Below are 18,153 nucleotides of genomic sequence, written 5' to 3'. Positions count from 1 at the left end.
TTTAACATCATCCAATTTTCCATCCATTTTTAAGGGTATTTTAGTTTTTTCATTTTTAAGGGTATTTTAAAAATGGAAAAATCATTATAAAAAAGTTGTATATCTTTTAAACAAGAAAGGGGTTGGATTTTGAGTGGGAAGCGTAAGTAGTTTTAAATCATATATTTGAAAATTTTAGACATAATCAATGAATGCATAAAAAAAAAAAATACATGTTTAGAGAAAGCGAGATAGAGATAGAGAGAAGAGGGGGGAGGGGAGGGGTCTTGTGCGATGTGTTTTGAGGGTGAGTGGGGTTGGGGTGGGGGAGAAAGGGGGAGAGAGAGGTCTCTTTTTTCTTTTCTTTTTTTCTTTAAAAATGAAAAGACTAAAATACCCTTAAAAATGAATGGTGTTAGTCAGATGACAAATCATGGATTTTGAAAAATTAAGGTGACATTTCTCTTAAATTTTTCTTTAAGATGACAAATTGACATTGAAGTATAAGTTCATGTGACATTTTTACAAAAATCCCAAAAGGAGTTGCTTTACTGTATTGACGGGTAAACAAATGATTTTGAAAAATCGAGATTCAAGCAACTTTTTCCTTCTTTTATTCTTAAAACGGGTAAACAAATTATTTTGATGCAAATAATCATAAAGGAGTTGCTTTACTAACAGCAGATTTAACATTTGGTTGTTTATCTTTAAACAAGGGCTTGATTTTGGGACCAAATTTGCCAACAAACTGTTAATACTTTTTCGATATACAACTGAGGCAACTGGTTACGCATACAAGACCAAGATTACTCTTCCATGAATTAATTTTACCTTAACTATGTACAAAGATACAAATGACAAATCGAAATACAGGAACTGAGTTAGACAATGATCAAAACTACAAGGACCAAAATTGTAATTTTGTCATGAGCATCATAATTTCTAAAAAAATATTACGAGTTAACTGAATTTAAGAACTTCAAGTGAATCTTAAGAATTAAGGTAATCCTAGAAGCTACATTAAAATGTTTCGTCTTCTTATTAAACAAAATGAATTGACGATGTACACATCAAGAGCGGATTGAAAAGTAATTAAAGCTTTCTTCTTGCGCAACTGCAGAAAATTTAGTATAAATTAGCCTTGCTTTTTCCTTCTTGATGCTACCTCTGAAGCCCATGATTTGCCCAAATCAGTCTGAAACTTCCCTGCAGAAAAGAAAAGAAAATGAGGCTCACCTTAAGTCCATCGCACAAGAAAATACACATGCTTTAGTGTGAGATGATAAGAATCTCGTACTCCAAGGAATTCATTCTCCTTTGGAGGATGAATTTTTAATTAACACAAAAATGCACATGGCACTTCATCTCATGTAATGAACACAGAAATCTGCTCAAGAAATTTGAGGAAAATGAAAGCAGGGGAAAAGAATTTGCATCCCGATGCAACTTAGCTACAAGAGCCAGATGTATATACCAGCAGTTGACTGAAAAAACTCTTCTAAATCCTTTCCTTGATCTGCATAAATCCAAAGGTAAGCTCAGTCCAAAGTAAATTGTCAGAATACGAAGAATATCTTAGCCAGACATAGAATTCTGTCATTAGTGTACAAGATAGATGACATGACTTTTTCTTCGGTTGTTACAGATAAAATGACTACACCCTTGTCATCTGTGTATTTATAGTTAAACAACATAGTGTCTTGACTCTGTAGTGAAGCGTGATTAAACAATTAGCAATATAATTGATACAGTAATTCAGAAATGATAAAATTAGGGTAGCGATTTTGACACTCCTCTTTTACCCATCTACACTCCAAATTGAATATTTTACAATTTTTTTCTGCAGCCACACCACATATGTAGTGCATGAGGCTAAACATGGAATGTTAAAATCAATAGCCTAAAATGAATAGAGAAAATCCTCACCCTTTTCATATTCCAAGGCTTGAAGTATCATCTCAACCTGCATAGAATGAAAAATTACAACAAACAATCCAATGAATACATCATGCACTAAGAAGAAAATTGCACAACACAAGTAGGGCGACGCTATGAGGATTGGAAAAAATTGAGGGGAAAATGGGGATCAAAGTTTTCTTTTATATATTTATTTTTTATTTCATGTTCTAAAGTTTTTTTATTTTTCATTTTTTCTTTGTCCACATATAAACCTAGTTGCCCGTGTGAGCAAATAATTGAGCCCACATGTTGAAAGAACGGTTAACGGATAACTAACAGTTGCAAGAACTGCAAACATTAGGGTCTACATTGCAATGTTTTGATAGTCAAGTAACAAAATGAACTGACCCCAATATTTCAAGGGGGTAAATTATGTACTCTTTTCTCTAAATGAACTTCGAAAACATATTCTTAATTTTACTATTCAAAGACTGAAAATTTAAGACGTTGGTAATTTTCAACATATTATCATTCATAATCCTTAATCCCAATACAGATAGTGCTGCATACATCTCTTCCAGACCACATCAACAAAGATCATTGGCTGGCCAACTACACTTAATTTTACCATAATATGACTAGACACTAATTAAAAGTAGAATCAAAGTTCATTCATTTAACAAGAGTGAAAAAAATTACATACCTTGTCAAGGTCCTTAACAATTTTAGCTTCTGGCGAGGAATTCCCCTCATACTCCATCCACAATTCACCTATCTCTTCTGCTGAAATACGAAAAGCAAATAAAGCAACCAAAATGTGAGAAATAATTACCGATTTCAGGTATAAGAATAACAAATGCACAATCCTGGGATGAACTAGTTTAAAACCTATTTTCCCTCCACCAAGTAATTTGCACATGTGGTCTAATGCCTCTTGCTCTCTTCGACTCTTCTCAGCCTTCGGAACCCCATCGGAGGGCGTTATGTCCCCAACAATGGCTATCCAAGAAATTATAATGAAGCAAAAAATTACGACCTTAATAGCAATGATAAATCAGATTTCAAAAAACAATTGTTGTTTGAAAAATCAAGTTTCTGGGTTTTTTTTTTTATTACAATCCAGATAGTCCCTCTAGCATACTGTGGATTTTTTTTTAAAATAATCCACATGGGCTCTTGTCTATGTGTATTTCTGATACCATTCTGTTAGCATAACATGCTTACTCTGTGTAAGAGATACTTCATTTCTACATACCATTTTTTGCTTACAATATTTCTACATTTTCATTTCCATTATCCAACTATCAAAGAAAAATGTACAGAGTTTAATTTTCGTTCACCTTCAGCAATATCATGAACAAGGGCGATTTTTATGCACCTGAAATTAAGTAAAAACAAATCTTAAAAAACACCCCGAGACCCATAAAAATAGAAATTGAAGTAATCGCAAAACTCAACTTGTCTCGATCGACACCGGGGATATCAGAAGCAATCAGAGCCATTAATCCCATTCGGTACATATGGTCAGCTATAGACTCTGGATCCTTTACATCTCTCTTCACCCATCCAGCTCGTTTCGTAGTCTAATTCCCAATAAGAACAAATACACATTCAAAACCAAACAATCCAAAACCCATTCCCACAACCAAACACACAAAAATAGCTATACACAAATTTGATTACCTTAAGGCGGTGACAGAGTGAGAGAAAATCAATGGCAGAGGAAGCGGGGGCAGACGAAGAAGAAGAGGTTGCTTCGCGGTCTGCATTGGATGACGGTGACGACGAAGCCTCGGTGGCCATACGATGAACCCTGGAAGTGGAAGACGGTGACGAAATGGACTTGAATGAGAATCTTATCGGAGCGGAAACGAGAGAGGGAGTTAGGAGGAGCGATTTACAGAACAGCCGGCTCATTGTGGTTTTTTTTTTTTTTTTTTTCGATTTTATTATATTTTTTATGTTTTCCGGAATTTTGTGATCAATTTTTGTTCGGTCCTTTTGGCGATCCTAGAGATTCGGTATATCCTGGTGATGGTGATTAGAGTGTGGGAATGATCTCGGCCGTACACGTCAGGAAAATAAAGGAGTACATGTGGAAACATTCAATTTAAGGAGTGTAGTTTTCTTAAGTGGATAAAGAGTAGTTATCCATGCACTAACAAATGGTAACGGATCGGTTCGTAGTCAGGTATCGTAATATCATTTCTTCCCGCTTCCATACTAGATAAAAAATTTCGGGCAAATCCGTTCCGAATCTCAATCACATTTAATTGACCTATAAAATTAAATACAATTACTCATAATCATCCCAATTTAATTTAACAAAACTAAGTAAATATTACAATTTTATATTATAACCATACATAGTTTATATTATTTGCATATTACTTAGAATTAAATATATCACTTATCAAGTCGAATTCGGAGATGGGAATAACAGTACCATTTTGACCCGTATCCAACCAAGGATTTATAAAATTTGGGGATTCCCGAACTCACTCCAGGTTTTTCCCCAAAATATCACCATCATTAGGGCAGGAGATTCTTGTCATCCCTACATGCACTTCCCCTTCCCTAATATCGCTGGTATAAAATAAAAAGTGATTGATAGACCAATATACTAATTTAGAAAGTTTGTGTGTCTCATTAAATGATATATATTGGAAATGTATGGTAGATTCTTATTTGTTTTGAAACTAAAATTTTAAAACTATTTTTCAGTGCTTAGGATTTTTGATATAATGAAACATGTCATCTTTACGTCCACGAAAAATAGTTATAATAGTAATCGTGATTAGAGTTAAGAAATCTGAGGATGAGAACTGTGATTTTGGGTTGGGGGAGGGCTACTTGAATTACGAGGTTTGACAAATAGTTTCTTTTTCTTTTCTTTTTTCCTCTCTTCTAGCAGGCTGTACTTGGCTGCTATTGTTACTTGCTGGTGTAAGTGAATGGCACTTTATTCGAACAGGTTGTTTGGTCGATCATATTGAATGTTGATATTTGCTTCGCTTAATTTGCGGGTGCTCTCAAATGTGAAGGAGCTCTAAAGCTTCAATGATCAGTTTTGGAAGAGTTTCCAATCCATCATCTTGAGCACCCACTGCGTACGACCAAAAACAGGGAAGTTAAAAAAATAATTTTGTACTGAGAATAATCACAACAAATATGTACTTTTCAATTTAACTTGCCTTTCAAAGGGAGAATACTGCCGCAAAAAGGCTCCATATGAAATGAAAAGAAGAACACTTTCTCATGTTCTTGATCAGCGGATACGATTGAAATGAGCAAAAGGCTCAGGGTTAGATTTGGGAGCTGGTTTAGCCACCTCAGGAACCCCAAAAACATTCCAGAATCTGAGTGTTTCATCACCAGCTGCTGATGCCACTGTGCAACCATCCGGGCTCTGAAGATTTGCAACATAAGAGAATTTAGTATTTTGTCTAAGAGGAAACATGATTTATGATATTTATAAGGTTAAGGTTGTTACCTGAGCCATATAAAGAACTCTAGAAGTATGGCCAGTGAGTTCTGTAATTTTAGCCATTGAGGGGTACTTCCAAAGAGTAAGCTGATTTTGGGTAAATCCATGTGAACTAAGCAGCTCTCTTTCATTCTTGTTCCACAGCAAAGCACAAACATGAGAGCCAGTGTTGACCGAGTTCAGACATGCACCTGTGTGGGTGTTCCAAAACTTTATGCACCGATCACCCCCACCTCCACCAGAAGCTAATAAGTTGCCCTGGAAAGGACACCAAGCAAGGGCTTTCACAGCAGCTGTATGGTCTTCAAGCCTGTGAAGCCACTGAGTCGGTGAATTTGAAGACGCCACTGATCTGTCCCATATATGGAGGAGGTTATCATTTCCTCCACTAGCTAATTGCTGGCCTGAGGCTGACCATTTAAGCCCACAAACCTCTTGTTCGTGTCCTCTGTATGTCTCAACAATATGTGATCTAACTCTTACATCATTATTAACGATACAGCCATCCATTCCTCCAGTTGTAAGAATGTGATTGTTCCATGCAATGGAGCCTACTCGTGATCTGTGGCAACCTCTCAAAGTTCTCAGCTAAAGAAAGAAACATCACAATAACCAAAAAATGTTAGCAAAATCAGGCAGCAGGTAATGTAAAACAGAAAGGGAGGAATATGAAAGGAACAAAGATAAAAGACAACAAAAACAAACCAACCTGCTTATTAGCAGTCGAATCCCACAACTGTACTTCAGAATTGTCCAGTCCAATTGCAATGTGGCGTCCATCAGGCGCCCAACTCACACTGGTAACAGGTCCGACTTCATCCTCAAATGTGGTGACCTCCGAAGTAGAACCATTGGTAGCATCCCACAAATAAACTGTGTTTGCAAGAGCTATCGTGATAACATTGCAGCTTCCCCAATCCAACAAATTTAGGTAGTAATCATCCACAAGATCGGGAGCATCCAATGTCCTCTCTGAAGTCTGCATATATGATCAAATCATAAGTAGTCAGTTATACAACAACTACTTTCAAAATAACCAATTACATTCAAGCAAATATAATCCAGTCATGAGATCAAAATCAAATATACACTCACTTGAGGAATGTGCCTTCGGGGCTTTGCCGGTTTTTCCTGTGGTAAAGAAGAGAACTCGCGTGGGAAGAGCTCTACAGGGGCCGGAGGCTTGTTCTTGAAAGCTAGGATTCGAGTCCGGTTCATGTTCATGGACTCTGCCAACTGCTTCCGATAGGCCTCTTTGGATGGGGAAGATACCATAGCTGGGTTTTTCTTAACTTTCCTACCTTCAGTAAGCATGAAGTGTGCGAAATCAAAATCCATCGCTGATCTGTTGGGGATGAACCTGTCCAGCTGATAGTCACATAACGCAAGCACATCAGAATATCAGTCTATTAAAGATTAAAACTCACATTTCAATCATATTTCTAACTGTTTTTCAAATTCAATTTAACATCAGATCCCAAAATAGATTAACAGAAAACCAGATAAATACATGCACATGTAAGGGGAACAAGATTCAGAAATAAAAAGTCCAATGAACAGAGAAAATCCAATTCAAAGTAAAACAGAACCCCTAAAATCAATCAGCAATCAAACAGATTGAATCCTAATAAAGATAAACTTCATATAAAGAACTTGGTATAGATCGAAAATCCAATTCAAAGAATAACAGAACACCTGATTTCAGTGGTCATATAGATCGAACCCTAATAAAGATCAATTTGGTATTTTGAAAAGAAAAAAAACTTACATCAGATCCCAAACTAGATGAACCCCAAACGCTAGGATAAAAAGATTCAAAACGGAAAAGTCCAATCAATAAAGAAAATCCAATTCAATCTATAATGGTTTGGACACTAATAAAGATCCACGTGTAAGATATAAAAAAAAACTTACATTTTCCCTAGTATTCCTTTCCTGAAGAAGTTGTTGTCGAAGAGGCCAGCTTGACTCTGACTTCAACTTAGACGAAGAACTCATTGATCCTGCATCCATTATGTTTACTGCGCACAAAAGAATATATATATATGACTACACAAGAAAACAGTATGAAATAGCAGAGAGATGAAAATGAAAATTCCTGCGAAAAGAATGTCAGATTCAGAGAAAAGAAACCCAAAAAGAATGTTGTATATGACTACGAAATAAAAGAAAATCGGAGGCCGCTTTATTAATTGCGTATTCAGAGAAGAGAGCGAGAGAGAGACAGAGAGACAGAGAGCGCGCGCAAGTGATTTATTGAGAAGTTGAAATGATGAGATGAAGGGGAAGATTTGGATGATGTAATTTTGTGTGACGACGGACAGAACACCCACATTCAGGGGTACTATAGTAAAAGCTCATTTACCACATTGGTCAAAAATTGGAGAGTCAAAATGATAAGATTGATTTTTTAATTTTTTTCAAAACAAACAAGAAAAAAAAAGGGAGATTCACTATTATACCCAATATGGGGGCCAAAATTATAAAAATACCCTATATAAAATGGACTTTAGAAACACACCCAAAGTCCATTTACAACATAACAAAAAAGCTTTTAACTTCTTATAAATTACAAAACTGCCATCAATTTCTTAAAACAAGCCCAACCCCAAAATCTCATAAAAATACCCAAAGCACTCAATAGGGCATCAAAGTAATTTAATAATTAATATTAAATTCAATAAGGCCAGCTATCATTTTTTGGGTTTTTTTTGGGTTTGTTTATAGGAATTCAATTGTGTAGGGTTTATTTATAATATTAGTGCTAGAAATGGGTATATCACTAAATATCTCAAAAAAAAATCCATTTTTCTGGACATGCCTGGAGAAAATTGGCGAGTTTGTTAATGCAATTTATAGGGGAAGGAAAAGGCACAGGTGAGGTTGGTGAGCAATTTATAGTTTTGTACTAATTTTTCCACTCATTTTTTATCCACAACAAATTTGACAACGATTATTTTTACAGCACAGTAATATCAAATTGGTCCTTACACTCCATTTTATTAAAATTGTATGTTCTCACTCCTCTTTTGTTCACTTACACTCCATTTTATCTTAAAAAGTATTAAAAAAACAAAATAAAGTGTAAATGGATAAAAGGAGAGTGGGAAAATCACCACCCTTATATTTATTTGTAATTTTATTTGAAAAGTATCAAGGCCTCCCCAAGCAATATGCCTGAGAAGGGCTGTATTTATAAAGAAGGACGTATACATATGTATTTTGTAGTGGTTGGACAATAATGCCTTTATTTATTTTTTAGATTGCTTGAAGAGGCTTTTTCTGCTTTTCATATGGTGCCAAAGAAGTTTCATGCTTTCCATATAGCGCCAGAAACAAAGATTTTCTTTTTCTTTTTTTTTGGGTCCAAAGGAAGTTGATGCTGCTTCTTTTATCATGAGATCTTCACATGCCTTCATGTTGCTGTTATGGCTTCATTATGGCTGCTTGTGTTTGTTGGGAGATTCATGCTTTCATCATGTTTTCTATGTTGTGTATCTCTTCTTCTTCCAAGCTGTTTCAATATACGTTGTCATTATCTTCTGTTTCTAACTTATCTGCTATATTGTTGTACAATTCATCAAAAACTTGCTCTTGTATCTTGATTATCTTGAACCCGCATGTTTCATCTAGTCTCTTAGATGTAGTATCATAATCAATCTTTATAATGACTGATGAAGGAGGTTCATATGACCATGATTAAACAATTGTTGTTCTGTCAATGTTGCTCCTTTGTATTTTTTTTATGGCTTGCTTAGTTGGTTTAGACTCTGGAGGACTAAGCATGCTCAGCTAAAAATCCTACTATTTTGTTTAGGGGCGGTCCTACAAGGGCAAGGTAGGCAGCCGCCTATTCCATTTTTTTTTTCAACAAAAAAAACCCCTCTATGTAATCATACATATTCCTACTTAGCCCATGTGATGATGTGAAACATACAAAGCCCTTGCCTACCCAAACACATAAAAAAAAAAAAGGCTTATTATCACAAAACGTCATGGTTATGAAACTATCAGATTGCATCCTTAATTTTTTTTTTTGTCATTCGTGGTCCTCAAGATTAGTATGCATGATCACAAATGGTCAATGCCGTTAGGTTCCGTCAAAAACTCTGTTAGTTTGCTAACGTGGCATATATGTATATCACTTAACATCCTTGAGATTCACACACCTATCACAAACGGTCCTTATGAAATTTTTTAATTTTTTAAATTAAAATTCATAACATTTTTTTTTTCTTTTTAAAATTTTATGAGTTATAATTATTTTAAAATAAATTTTAAATACATGTGACACAATATTATTGTAGATGTTGGTTCCATGTATATGCCACATCAACAAACTAATGAAGTTTTTAAAAAATAATTTAAAATTCATAAAATTTAAAAATGAAAAAAACTAAAGGTTTAGGGTTCATAAATGGTCCTCAAGATTAAAATCCTTCTATAAATGATTTTTTCATTTACAAATAATTTTAAAAAGAAAACCAAAATTTTATGAATTTTAAATTTAAAAAAAAAATTCATAGGGACCATTTGTGAAGTGTGTAAACCTCAGGGATGTTTTGTGATATATATATATATATGTATGCCAGTCAGCAAACTAACAGAGTTTTTGACAGAACCTAACGGTATGGACCATTTGTGATTGCACATACTAACCTTGAGGATCATAAGTGACACAAAAAAAACATTAAGGATGCAATCTGATAGTTTCATAAACCTTAGGGACGTTTAGTGATAATAAGCCTAAAAACAAACTAAGGGCATGTTTACGTATCAGTAATGGGTATGGGAGGAAAGGGAATGATTTCCATTCCTGACTTCCCCTGCGTTTACTTGCAATCAGGAATGAAAAAATAAGTGGGCCCCACCTCAAAATCCGTAATCACATTCCCTCAAAACTAGGTATCAGATCGACTAGGGGGGACTAGTCGATACGATTCCCATTCCTGCTTTCTCTTATTAACTTCCAAAAATACCCTTACCACTTTACTATAATTCCAAAATAACTCAAACCCTAAAAAAAAAGCCAGAAGGAGTTCAAACAACTCAAACCCTTAACGTTACAACACAGGTGACTTCTTTTGTGAATTTTATCTCACTTGATCAAAGATTTCTTAGCCAGGTTAGCTTGTCTAGCTTTTGGTTCAGAATAAATTGCTGATAATTTTCTTTGATAACGGATTCCCTCTTACTGATTAATTCAAAACCCCTTTTCCTATAGCTTTTGGTTTTGGGTGAATTTTATATATGTGATGTGGTGAAAATGTGTAGGGCATTTTAGTAATCAAATTAATTTGGATTCTGATTCATGAAAATTAGTAAACAATAATAATGGGAATCAACCCCATTCCTTTACTAATTTCGTATGTTTAGTAAATAGCTTAATGGGAATGATTCTTCCCATACCGATTCAGTAGTTCCCCGATTCCTAAATTATCTGATTCCTTACTTTCTCCATTACTGATACGTAAACATGCCCTAAAAGCAACCCACAAATCAAAGCCCAGTCCACTCAAACTTTTATAAATATATATATTTTTTTATATAAAGAAAAAGAAATATAAGCAGCCAGCCCTTTTGGCTGTGCGTAGGCATAGTTGATCCAGATAGGGACAAGAGGGGTCAATTGACCCCTGCAAGCCTAGAATCCACTATTGGAGGAGAAGACGTTGACCCCTGCAAATTGTCCACAAATTGCTTGATGAAATGCTCTAGAGTCCAAAGGACTTTCCTGATGCCAAAATGACGACGTTGTACATATTACCTTATTTCCATTTTCATCATTTAAGTAAATATATATGTCCTTTTACTTTCATTTATTTTTATATTACTTCATTTACTTAAGTTTACAATGTAAATAAGAAAGTACCCCCATTTGGATTCAAATAAACATACTAGAAAATCACATTCACACCAAATCAAAATATGAAAAATTGGGTTTAGTGCAAATTACGATTTAGACAAAAAAATAATGGTTCATTAAGTCAATATATACTTCATACTAAAATCCCATAAAATCAAGTTTTTTTATTTGATGTGTAAGGAATAAAAACCGCCAAAAATTATCTTGAGAAAATGATTATTCCGAAAAACCAGTTTTCATACTTATCCAATATTTTTACATAAAACAATTTTTCATGTATGATATGAATGCATGAAGGGACCTAAGGTCAATATAGGTAAAAAGTCTTAGATGTTCAATCCACAAAGAGTTTACAAGAATAACCTAACTCTTACGTATTGAAGAAATATTTGCTTGAATAAGCTCCCCCATAAGACAGTACTCATAAAGGTCCAAAGTTTGAGAGCTAGAGCCCAAAAGAAATATAGATAAAGCCCAAAATCAAAACGACGATAGACCTAAAAAATTATGTAAATGCCCCAAAATGAGCAGGATTACACTAATATATGTCAGCTCTTACGTCGAATAGGAGATGGTACTGATTTCTTGTTATGTTGTTAGACACTTCTACTTTTCTTCTGGGATAATTAATTACTTATGGTGATTTTAATAACACTTCTAGATTCTTGATTTCTGCTTGGAATGGAACTTTTTGTTTTTTAAGTTGTTGTAATCTTTCTTTGATTTTAATAGGTGTCCACCAAGGTCCAAACACACAAAGAAACTGATTTAAGTGCTTAACTAGTGATTAACAAATTTTAACACGTTCGGTTTTTATCACTGTGTTGGGTGACTTCTATCCTTAAGGTACTTTACTGAGTTTGAGGAGATGCCATTTTTTTCTGAGTTTGGGGAGATAGGTTTAGATTGAGAAAAATGGCAAGGAAGAAAATTGGCGAGATTTGCATTTTCTGAGTTGTATTTTTTTCTTTCCTTATTTCCTTTTATAGATGTCCATTATGATACTCGTTTATGATTTTTCCGGCGTTCCTCGAGCTCCACACCTGTAATTTTTGGCTTTCTGCCTCCGTGATTTCTGCTCCGTATTATTAAACGAGTCATAACGGATTGACCTAAAAATTATACAATTATTGATTATGCGAATTCGAATCGTGTAACGGGTCATATTAGAAATTGCCACCCTTAATAGTATGGTGATACTAGATCACTATAATTTCTCTTTGCGTTTGGTAAGTACTAGGAGGGATGCAAGGTAGCTCACGTGCCGTGCACACACCACACGTGTAGGATAACCGCAAAGATTGACGACATAACTTAATTTATCAAAATTATTTTCGACCCTAATATTTTTTACTAAACTTGTCCAAGAGCCAAGTTCACTCAAAACAATTGTAAATAAGAAAAAGAAATAAATGAATAAAAATTGTCAACCTTACGCGGAAAGCGGCACTCAACGGGCCTACAAGTTGTTTTATTTGTATACTCTACCTCAGACCCAAAGACAGCACAACACATGGCTTCTTGAAAAGCATATTGATCTTACCATCTTTAGTCAACAGCCAAAGCAACGCACATGTTCATCCATAGAACATGGACGCACTAATTCTCTCCCAGAAAAAAAAAAAAAGAAAAAAAAAAAAGACCTACCATTGTCGGTGGAAAATATGTCCCCGACATGTTGTTTTGACGTGCCAAAGCAAATGACATATAGTTTAATATAATGTTACGATCAACAGTCTAAATCACATATCATTCATCAATAATTGAGATTAAGAATCATCTAATTTATTTAGGTCCGATATCCTGTTTAAGGAGATGTCAAATATTATTTACGTGGACATTTTAATCGCCTTTTACATTCGATTTTTCCAATTCTCGTCTACGGCGATACATCGACATGTTAGTCATTTCAACATAAAATGATTAAACGACAACCAAAAGATGAGCTTAATAATTGTTGGTGTCCAAAAGAAGTTAATCGTTGTTAATTACCAAAATACCCCTTCGAGTCCGAGGTCGGCAAGCAAAGCCAAAGCTGTGCGTTTTTCTTCAGTACGAGTACGAGCAGAGTTTAGTTTACACAGACACTTTACAGCTGGATATTGTGTGTGTATTGTGGAATCGTGTACGAGCTCGAAGTGGGACCCGACACAGCCGTATGTCACGGTTGTACCAGCTGTCTCCTTCCTTCTTATCTTTTTTTTGGGCAAAAGCTGTTTCCTATTAATAATCATGCTTTTTTTTTATTTTATCCAATTAAGTTTAATTTTTCTGGGATATTATTATACCCACAAAAATTGGAAAAAAGAATTCTAAGCTTTTATCATTATTCCAAAATAACTCCATCCATTCAATACTCAAATTTTGGACAATTCAAAAAGGCCAAGAAAATCTCTACTTTATTTTATGCTTCGCTTTCCGAGAAAATAGAATGCCGGAAATTGAACCTTTCTCTCAGACTCTCCTCTTTTCAAACGATTCTTAGGATACCCACAAGAAAGGCATATTGAAATATTTCCTTTACAAAAAAGAAAAAAAAAAATTATGACAACTTCACAGCTCTCCCAAGTAAAGAATGTATCTCGGATTTTTTTTTTTTCTTTTTTTGCCATAGGATTCTTTTTCCACAGGTTTTTTTTTTCCTTTTGGTTGGGGAAAAAAATCCTAGAAAATTTAAAGTAAGATTTAAAAAAAAAAATGGAAATAAAGGAAAAGAAATATTAATTTACAGGCTTGCCATGATTGTAGCCGTAATAAGAAAGATACCACCTAACAAACTTCTTCAACCCGGTCTGCAAATCGGTTGTGGGCTTGTACCCGAATTCCCTCCGGGCCAAGCTTATATTCGCGTGCGTGAACGGAACGTCGCCGTTTCCAGGCATATCCACGAAATTCTTCTTCGCCTTCATCTTCAAATGCCGCTCCAGGATGCTGACAAGTGTCGGCACGGTCACCGGTGATGTGTTCCCCAGATTAAAGATTCGGTATGGTGCGGGGCCCCGTTTCTTTCCGCCCGACCCGGTGCTCTTCCCGGACGTATCCAAAGACCCCAAACAACCCTTCACAATATCGTCAATGTACGTGAAATCGCGGGCCAAGTCGACCCGGTTCTTGCCCCTGTAAATAGTGATGGGCTTGCCTTGGAGGATGTTGCGGGTAAAAGAGAAATACGCCATGTCGGGTCGGCCCCACGGCCCGTAAACGGTAAAAAATCTCAACCCGGTAACTGACAGGCCGTAAATATGGTTGTAAGTGTGGGTAATTTCCTCGCCGGCTTTCTTTGTGGCGGCGTAGAGGCTAGCGGGCTGGTCGGTGCGGTCAGATTCGGAGAATGGAACGTTGTCGTTGAGGCCGTAGACGGAGCTGGACGAGGCCCAGACGATCGACGGCTGGGGATTGGCCGTTTTGCAGACCTCGAGAAGCGTGACGAGGCCGGCGATGTTGCTGTGGACGTACGAGTGGGGGTTCTCCATGGCGTACCTGACGCCGGCTTGAGCCGCCAAATGCATCACGTGCGTAAATGCCACGGTGTCGAAGAGCTTGTCGAGGAGACGATTGTCGTTTATGTCGCCTTCCACGATGAAGACGCCGTGGCTCTTGAGCAGCGAGCGGCGGGCCTTTTTCAACGACGGGTCGTAGTAGCTGTTGAAGTTGTCGATCCCGACGACGCCGTCTCCGCGCTTCTTGAGCGCCAGCGAGACGTGGGTCCCAACGAAACCGGCGGCGCCGGTGACCAGTACGGACATGCCGCCGGATCGGTGGATCTGGGCGGAGTTGCGGACCTGCTTCTCCCACTGGATGCCGCCCCAGGAGGCGGAGAAGTACCGGCTACCGGAGTCGACGAAGCTCTGGAAACTCAAATACGACGCCGTCAAGGCGATCAGGAACAGGGCCCACAGGAACATGGTGCTGGTGGAGGCGAAGCACCGGTGGAACTGGCGGTTCATGCCGTGGCTACGCTCGATCTTGAACTTGCCTGGCGTCGATGGAAACAGCTCATCTTCCAATGCGGACGGCATTCTCTGGTCTCTCTCTTTCTTTGTTTTCTCTAACCAAAATTGAAATCTCTTCTTTTTTCTTTACAAAATCTTGGGTTTTTAGATTTGCAGAGAAAGAGGGGTAGAGAAGAAAATTGAAGAAGAAGAAGAATACAAGTGCAGAGAAAAAGAAAATTTATTTTTGGGTGATTAAATTTTCTGCACCTGCTAATAGATTGAAGATGATGAAGGGTTATATATAGTGGTCACCCACATTGATACTCGACAAAGGCAAACGCGTGAACGCGTTTATGGACCGGGACGGCCAGTTAGAAAGTGATAGAGAAAAGAGAGAAACAAAAAACAAAAAAACAAAAACAAAACAAAAAGGGTATTTTCGTCACATAAAAATATCAATATACTAATGGAGTTGAAATTGTTGAATCAATTTTTAAACACTCAACTGTGAAAGATAGAAATACTGTCATCGCCAACCGACCTAACAAATATTAAATAATGTTAAATTAGAAGATTCTTTTTGTTTCCTTAATTGAATAATTAAACTAAAGGAGTGGATTAGTGCTGGCAATAGTAATTATAGATGCTTCTAATTTTTATTGGGTACTTGGGAATCTAGGGCAAGGTTATACGACACAACATAGCAATGTTGCTTGATGATTTGTAATTAATTTTAATTAACAAATATGATTTACAGTACTATAAAGTGATAATGGAGATTTTTTTTAATACAAGCGATATTAGAAAAAAAAAATCGAAACTAAAACCTCGATGCATACTCTTGGTCGCTTGAACTACGAGGCCCTTGTGATAGGGGAAGAGTAGGCTTTGTGTACTGCAGTCTAGAGAGTGGTATTGGTGACTCAATCAATCAAGTGGGCGTTTTGATAATTTGGAGAACATGGGCGCCACATCATTGGGCTGTTTGGTGATAGTGAAAATCTGGGTGCAATAGAATATTACTCAAATCCCAAAAACGAATATTTTATTGTTCGTTTAAAAAAAAATAAAAATCAAGAATAAAATAGTTGAGAGAGTAAATAGTTGTTTAGCTTAGTCTTAGACCGGTCACCGGAAGAAGCGGTCATGACTGAGCAAGAAGATAAAAGAATTGAAGGGGAATTGAGAAAAAGGGATAAATCGGGAGAAACGGGCAGAAGCCGCGTGGCCAGTAGAAGGAACGAATTATTCTAATTTTTAATTTTTAAAAGATGTTATTGGGATCGCGGGCGGTGCTCCTTCAATTTGATTTATGTTTTACAAGAAGAATTTGTACCTTCTGTATGTGACTCACACACTCTCGCTACCAAACTTTTGCCAGTTCAGCACACTGCGGTGGTGGGGCCCACCAAGTAACAACTAAAGTTTAATTAATTAATTTAAATTGTTTGTGGTAAGTTGAGTGAAGTCGTTTTTCACGGAGAAATTTATATGAAATAGGAATAGCATTATTTTAGTATCTCAAACCAGTCGTATAATGTTAAGTAAAAAAATTATAACGCGTGATATAATATGACTGATTAAAATTAACAAAACAGTACTATTTTCATTCTACATGAGTGTTTCTCCGTTTGTGAGGAGAGTAAGATGAGCTATTTATAGGATGTGGATTTGCTGGCAGATGATGAGATAGAGAACATGATCCTTGATAAGTCCAAGACTGTGGACTTTGTGCATGGTTGTCTTGTCTCCACGTCCACTTCTGTGGAACTTTCCTTGAATGTTCATCTATACTTAAATTACCCCAATTTTCTTTTTCAATGTATTTTCCTTTTTTTGTAGTTTTCGTCAACTCCTCCACTTTGTATAAAATATTGCCAAAAACCAAAAGAAAATTCCTCCTCTTGGATTAGATTGCTTCATTGATTTTAGCACCCAACTAATGGTTTAGTATCTTATGATTGGGAAATTCTGTGGTGCCTCAGCTGTACCGGTACAGCCAGCTATCCAACGGTTGAGGTTCCATGTTAAAAAAGGATGGCTGAGATTCAATGACCTAATGACCTCTTCAGCCATTGTGATTCAGCATGTGAGTGGCATGTGAGGAAAGAGAAAGGCAGGTTTGGAGGAGAAGAAGACGCGACCAGTCCGCTCCATTCTGGTTTCCCAAATCGAACACAACATAGGGAACTAGAGGACTCTGTGAGACCCCATTTCTGTCTACCTCTGTGAATACTGAGTTTTCGGAGCAGTAGAGACTCGGGCTTTAGCCCTTTCATCTGAAGTGAAGGGGGGCTTACAGAAGTCACAGCACCAGAGGAAACTGTACATGAAGCCGATCCAATCCGTAGCGCCTCCAGGAGCTCTTCTCTGTGCTTGCCCAAATTCAATCCTTAGCAACTCCTGTATGTGCTTGGGCAAAACGCATCTGCAAGAAGGTAATGGTAATAGAATTGAGGTCCTCAACTCTTCTCTCTAGTTGCCCGAAACTGAAATGCAGATACCAAATTGATGGTGGGTCCAACCTCCATGATGAAATGGTCACCAAATTGGAGGGATTTAAGTAATTTAGTATGGGCTGTTGGCATTGTGTGATATATAATTAAAATTTTGCAGGGGAATGGATTTGTAATAATAATGTGGTTGTAAAGATTTTGAAGATCCTTGGCTGTTAACGACGAAATTTGAGGTGGTGGCAAAAGGAAGTGAAAGGAGGAGGCTTTGAAAGTATGGAAACATCAAGTAAGATTTCAAAGAACCCTATTTTCTGGTTTAGGACTTGAATGTATTTTGGGTATTGAGTTGATGCAATTGCATGTTTTTGGTTGCGAAACAGTTATACGTGGTCAATTATTGACCTTAGTATGTGCAATAGCATGACATTATTCATTTGAGTTTTTTTTTAAGAGAAAGTATGTTAGCACATAGAGTATAATGTAATTTCAGTTTTACGCTCACTCCGGACATTCCCCAAAAGGTCATCAAGG

The 18,153-nt window shown here is 36.6% G+C and overlaps 3 protein-coding genes across 4 annotated transcripts; all 3 read right to left on the bottom strand.

Moving 5' to 3' along the window:
- On the bottom strand, nucleotides 848–4,481 carry LOC18793149 (HD domain-containing protein 2). Of its 2 annotated transcripts, none has more exons than XM_020554046.1 (8): nucleotides 3,562–4,481; nucleotides 3,337–3,461; nucleotides 3,219–3,256; nucleotides 2,767–2,877; nucleotides 2,582–2,658; nucleotides 1,906–1,942; nucleotides 1,454–1,495; nucleotides 848–1,185 (listed from the first exon to the last, which is right to left on the bottom strand). In XM_020554046.1, the coding sequence occupies exons 1-8, from the start codon at nucleotides 3,793–3,795 to the stop codon at nucleotides 1,115–1,117; spliced, it is 735 nt and encodes a 244-aa protein (XP_020409635.1). In that variant the 5' UTR covers nucleotides 3,796–4,481; the 3' UTR covers nucleotides 848–1,114. The 2 variants fall into 2 exon arrangements, with proteins under 2 accessions (XP_020409635.1, XP_007223758.1); XM_007223696.2 differs by having other exon boundaries at nucleotides 977–1,185; nucleotides 2,582–2,661.
- On the bottom strand, nucleotides 4,644–7,650 carry LOC18788880 (cell division cycle 20.2, cofactor of APC complex). The gene is made up of 6 exons (XM_007226740.2): nucleotides 7,280–7,650; nucleotides 6,461–6,733; nucleotides 6,075–6,344; nucleotides 5,372–5,953; nucleotides 5,073–5,287; nucleotides 4,644–4,984 (listed from the first exon to the last, which is right to left on the bottom strand). The coding sequence occupies exons 1-5, from the start codon at nucleotides 7,376–7,378 to the stop codon at nucleotides 5,147–5,149; spliced, it is 1,365 nt and encodes a 454-aa protein (XP_007226802.1). The 5' UTR covers nucleotides 7,379–7,650; the 3' UTR covers nucleotides 4,644–4,984; nucleotides 5,073–5,146.
- On the bottom strand, nucleotides 13,610–15,447 carry LOC18789842 (UDP-glucuronate 4-epimerase 1). The gene has a single exon (XM_007222319.2). It carries the CDS (start codon nucleotides 15,248–15,250, stop codon nucleotides 13,952–13,954), a length of 1,299 nt encoding a protein of 432 aa, XP_007222381.1. The 5' UTR covers nucleotides 15,251–15,447; the 3' UTR covers nucleotides 13,610–13,951.

The sequence above is a fragment of the Prunus persica genome, chromosome G1 (assembly GCF_000346465.2).
Source record: "Prunus persica cultivar Lovell chromosome G1, Prunus_persica_NCBIv2, whole genome shotgun sequence".
Taxonomy (NCBI): domain Eukaryota; kingdom Viridiplantae; phylum Streptophyta; class Magnoliopsida; order Rosales; family Rosaceae; genus Prunus; species Prunus persica.
Note: the sequence above shows the minus strand (reverse complement) of the source record. Positions and strands in the feature narration are given on the sequence as shown.

Bases quoted from the DNA above. Each gene is read 5' to 3' on its own strand.
- LOC18793149 (XM_007223696.2), bottom strand. From the start codon at position 3,795: ATGAGCCGGCTGTTCTGTAAATCGCTCCTCCTAACTCCCTCTCTCGTT. The intron at 2,878-3,218 runs GTGAACGAAAAT...TTTCTTGGATAG, and splicing joins TGTTCATGATATTGCTGAAG to CCATTGTTGGGGACATAACG. The intron at 2,662-2,766 runs GTTTTAAACTAG...TTCGTATTTCAG, and splicing joins ACTTGGTGGAGGGAAAATAG to CAGAAGAGATAGGTGAATTG.
- LOC18788880 (XM_007226740.2), bottom strand. From the start codon at position 7,378: ATGGATGCAGGATCAATGAGTTCTTCGTCTAAGTTGAAGTCAGAGTCA. The intron at 5,954-6,074 runs GTTGGTTTGTTT...TTCTTTCTTTAG, and splicing joins ATTCGACTGCTAATAAGCAG to CTGAGAACTTTGAGAGGTTG. The intron at 5,288-5,371 runs GTAACAACCTTA...GCAAATCTTCAG, and splicing joins GAGTTCTTTATATGGCTCAG to AGCCCGGATGGTTGCACAGT.
- LOC18789842 (XM_007222319.2), bottom strand. From the start codon at position 15,250: ATGCCGTCCGCATTGGAAGATGAGCTGTTTCCATCGACGCCAGGCAAG.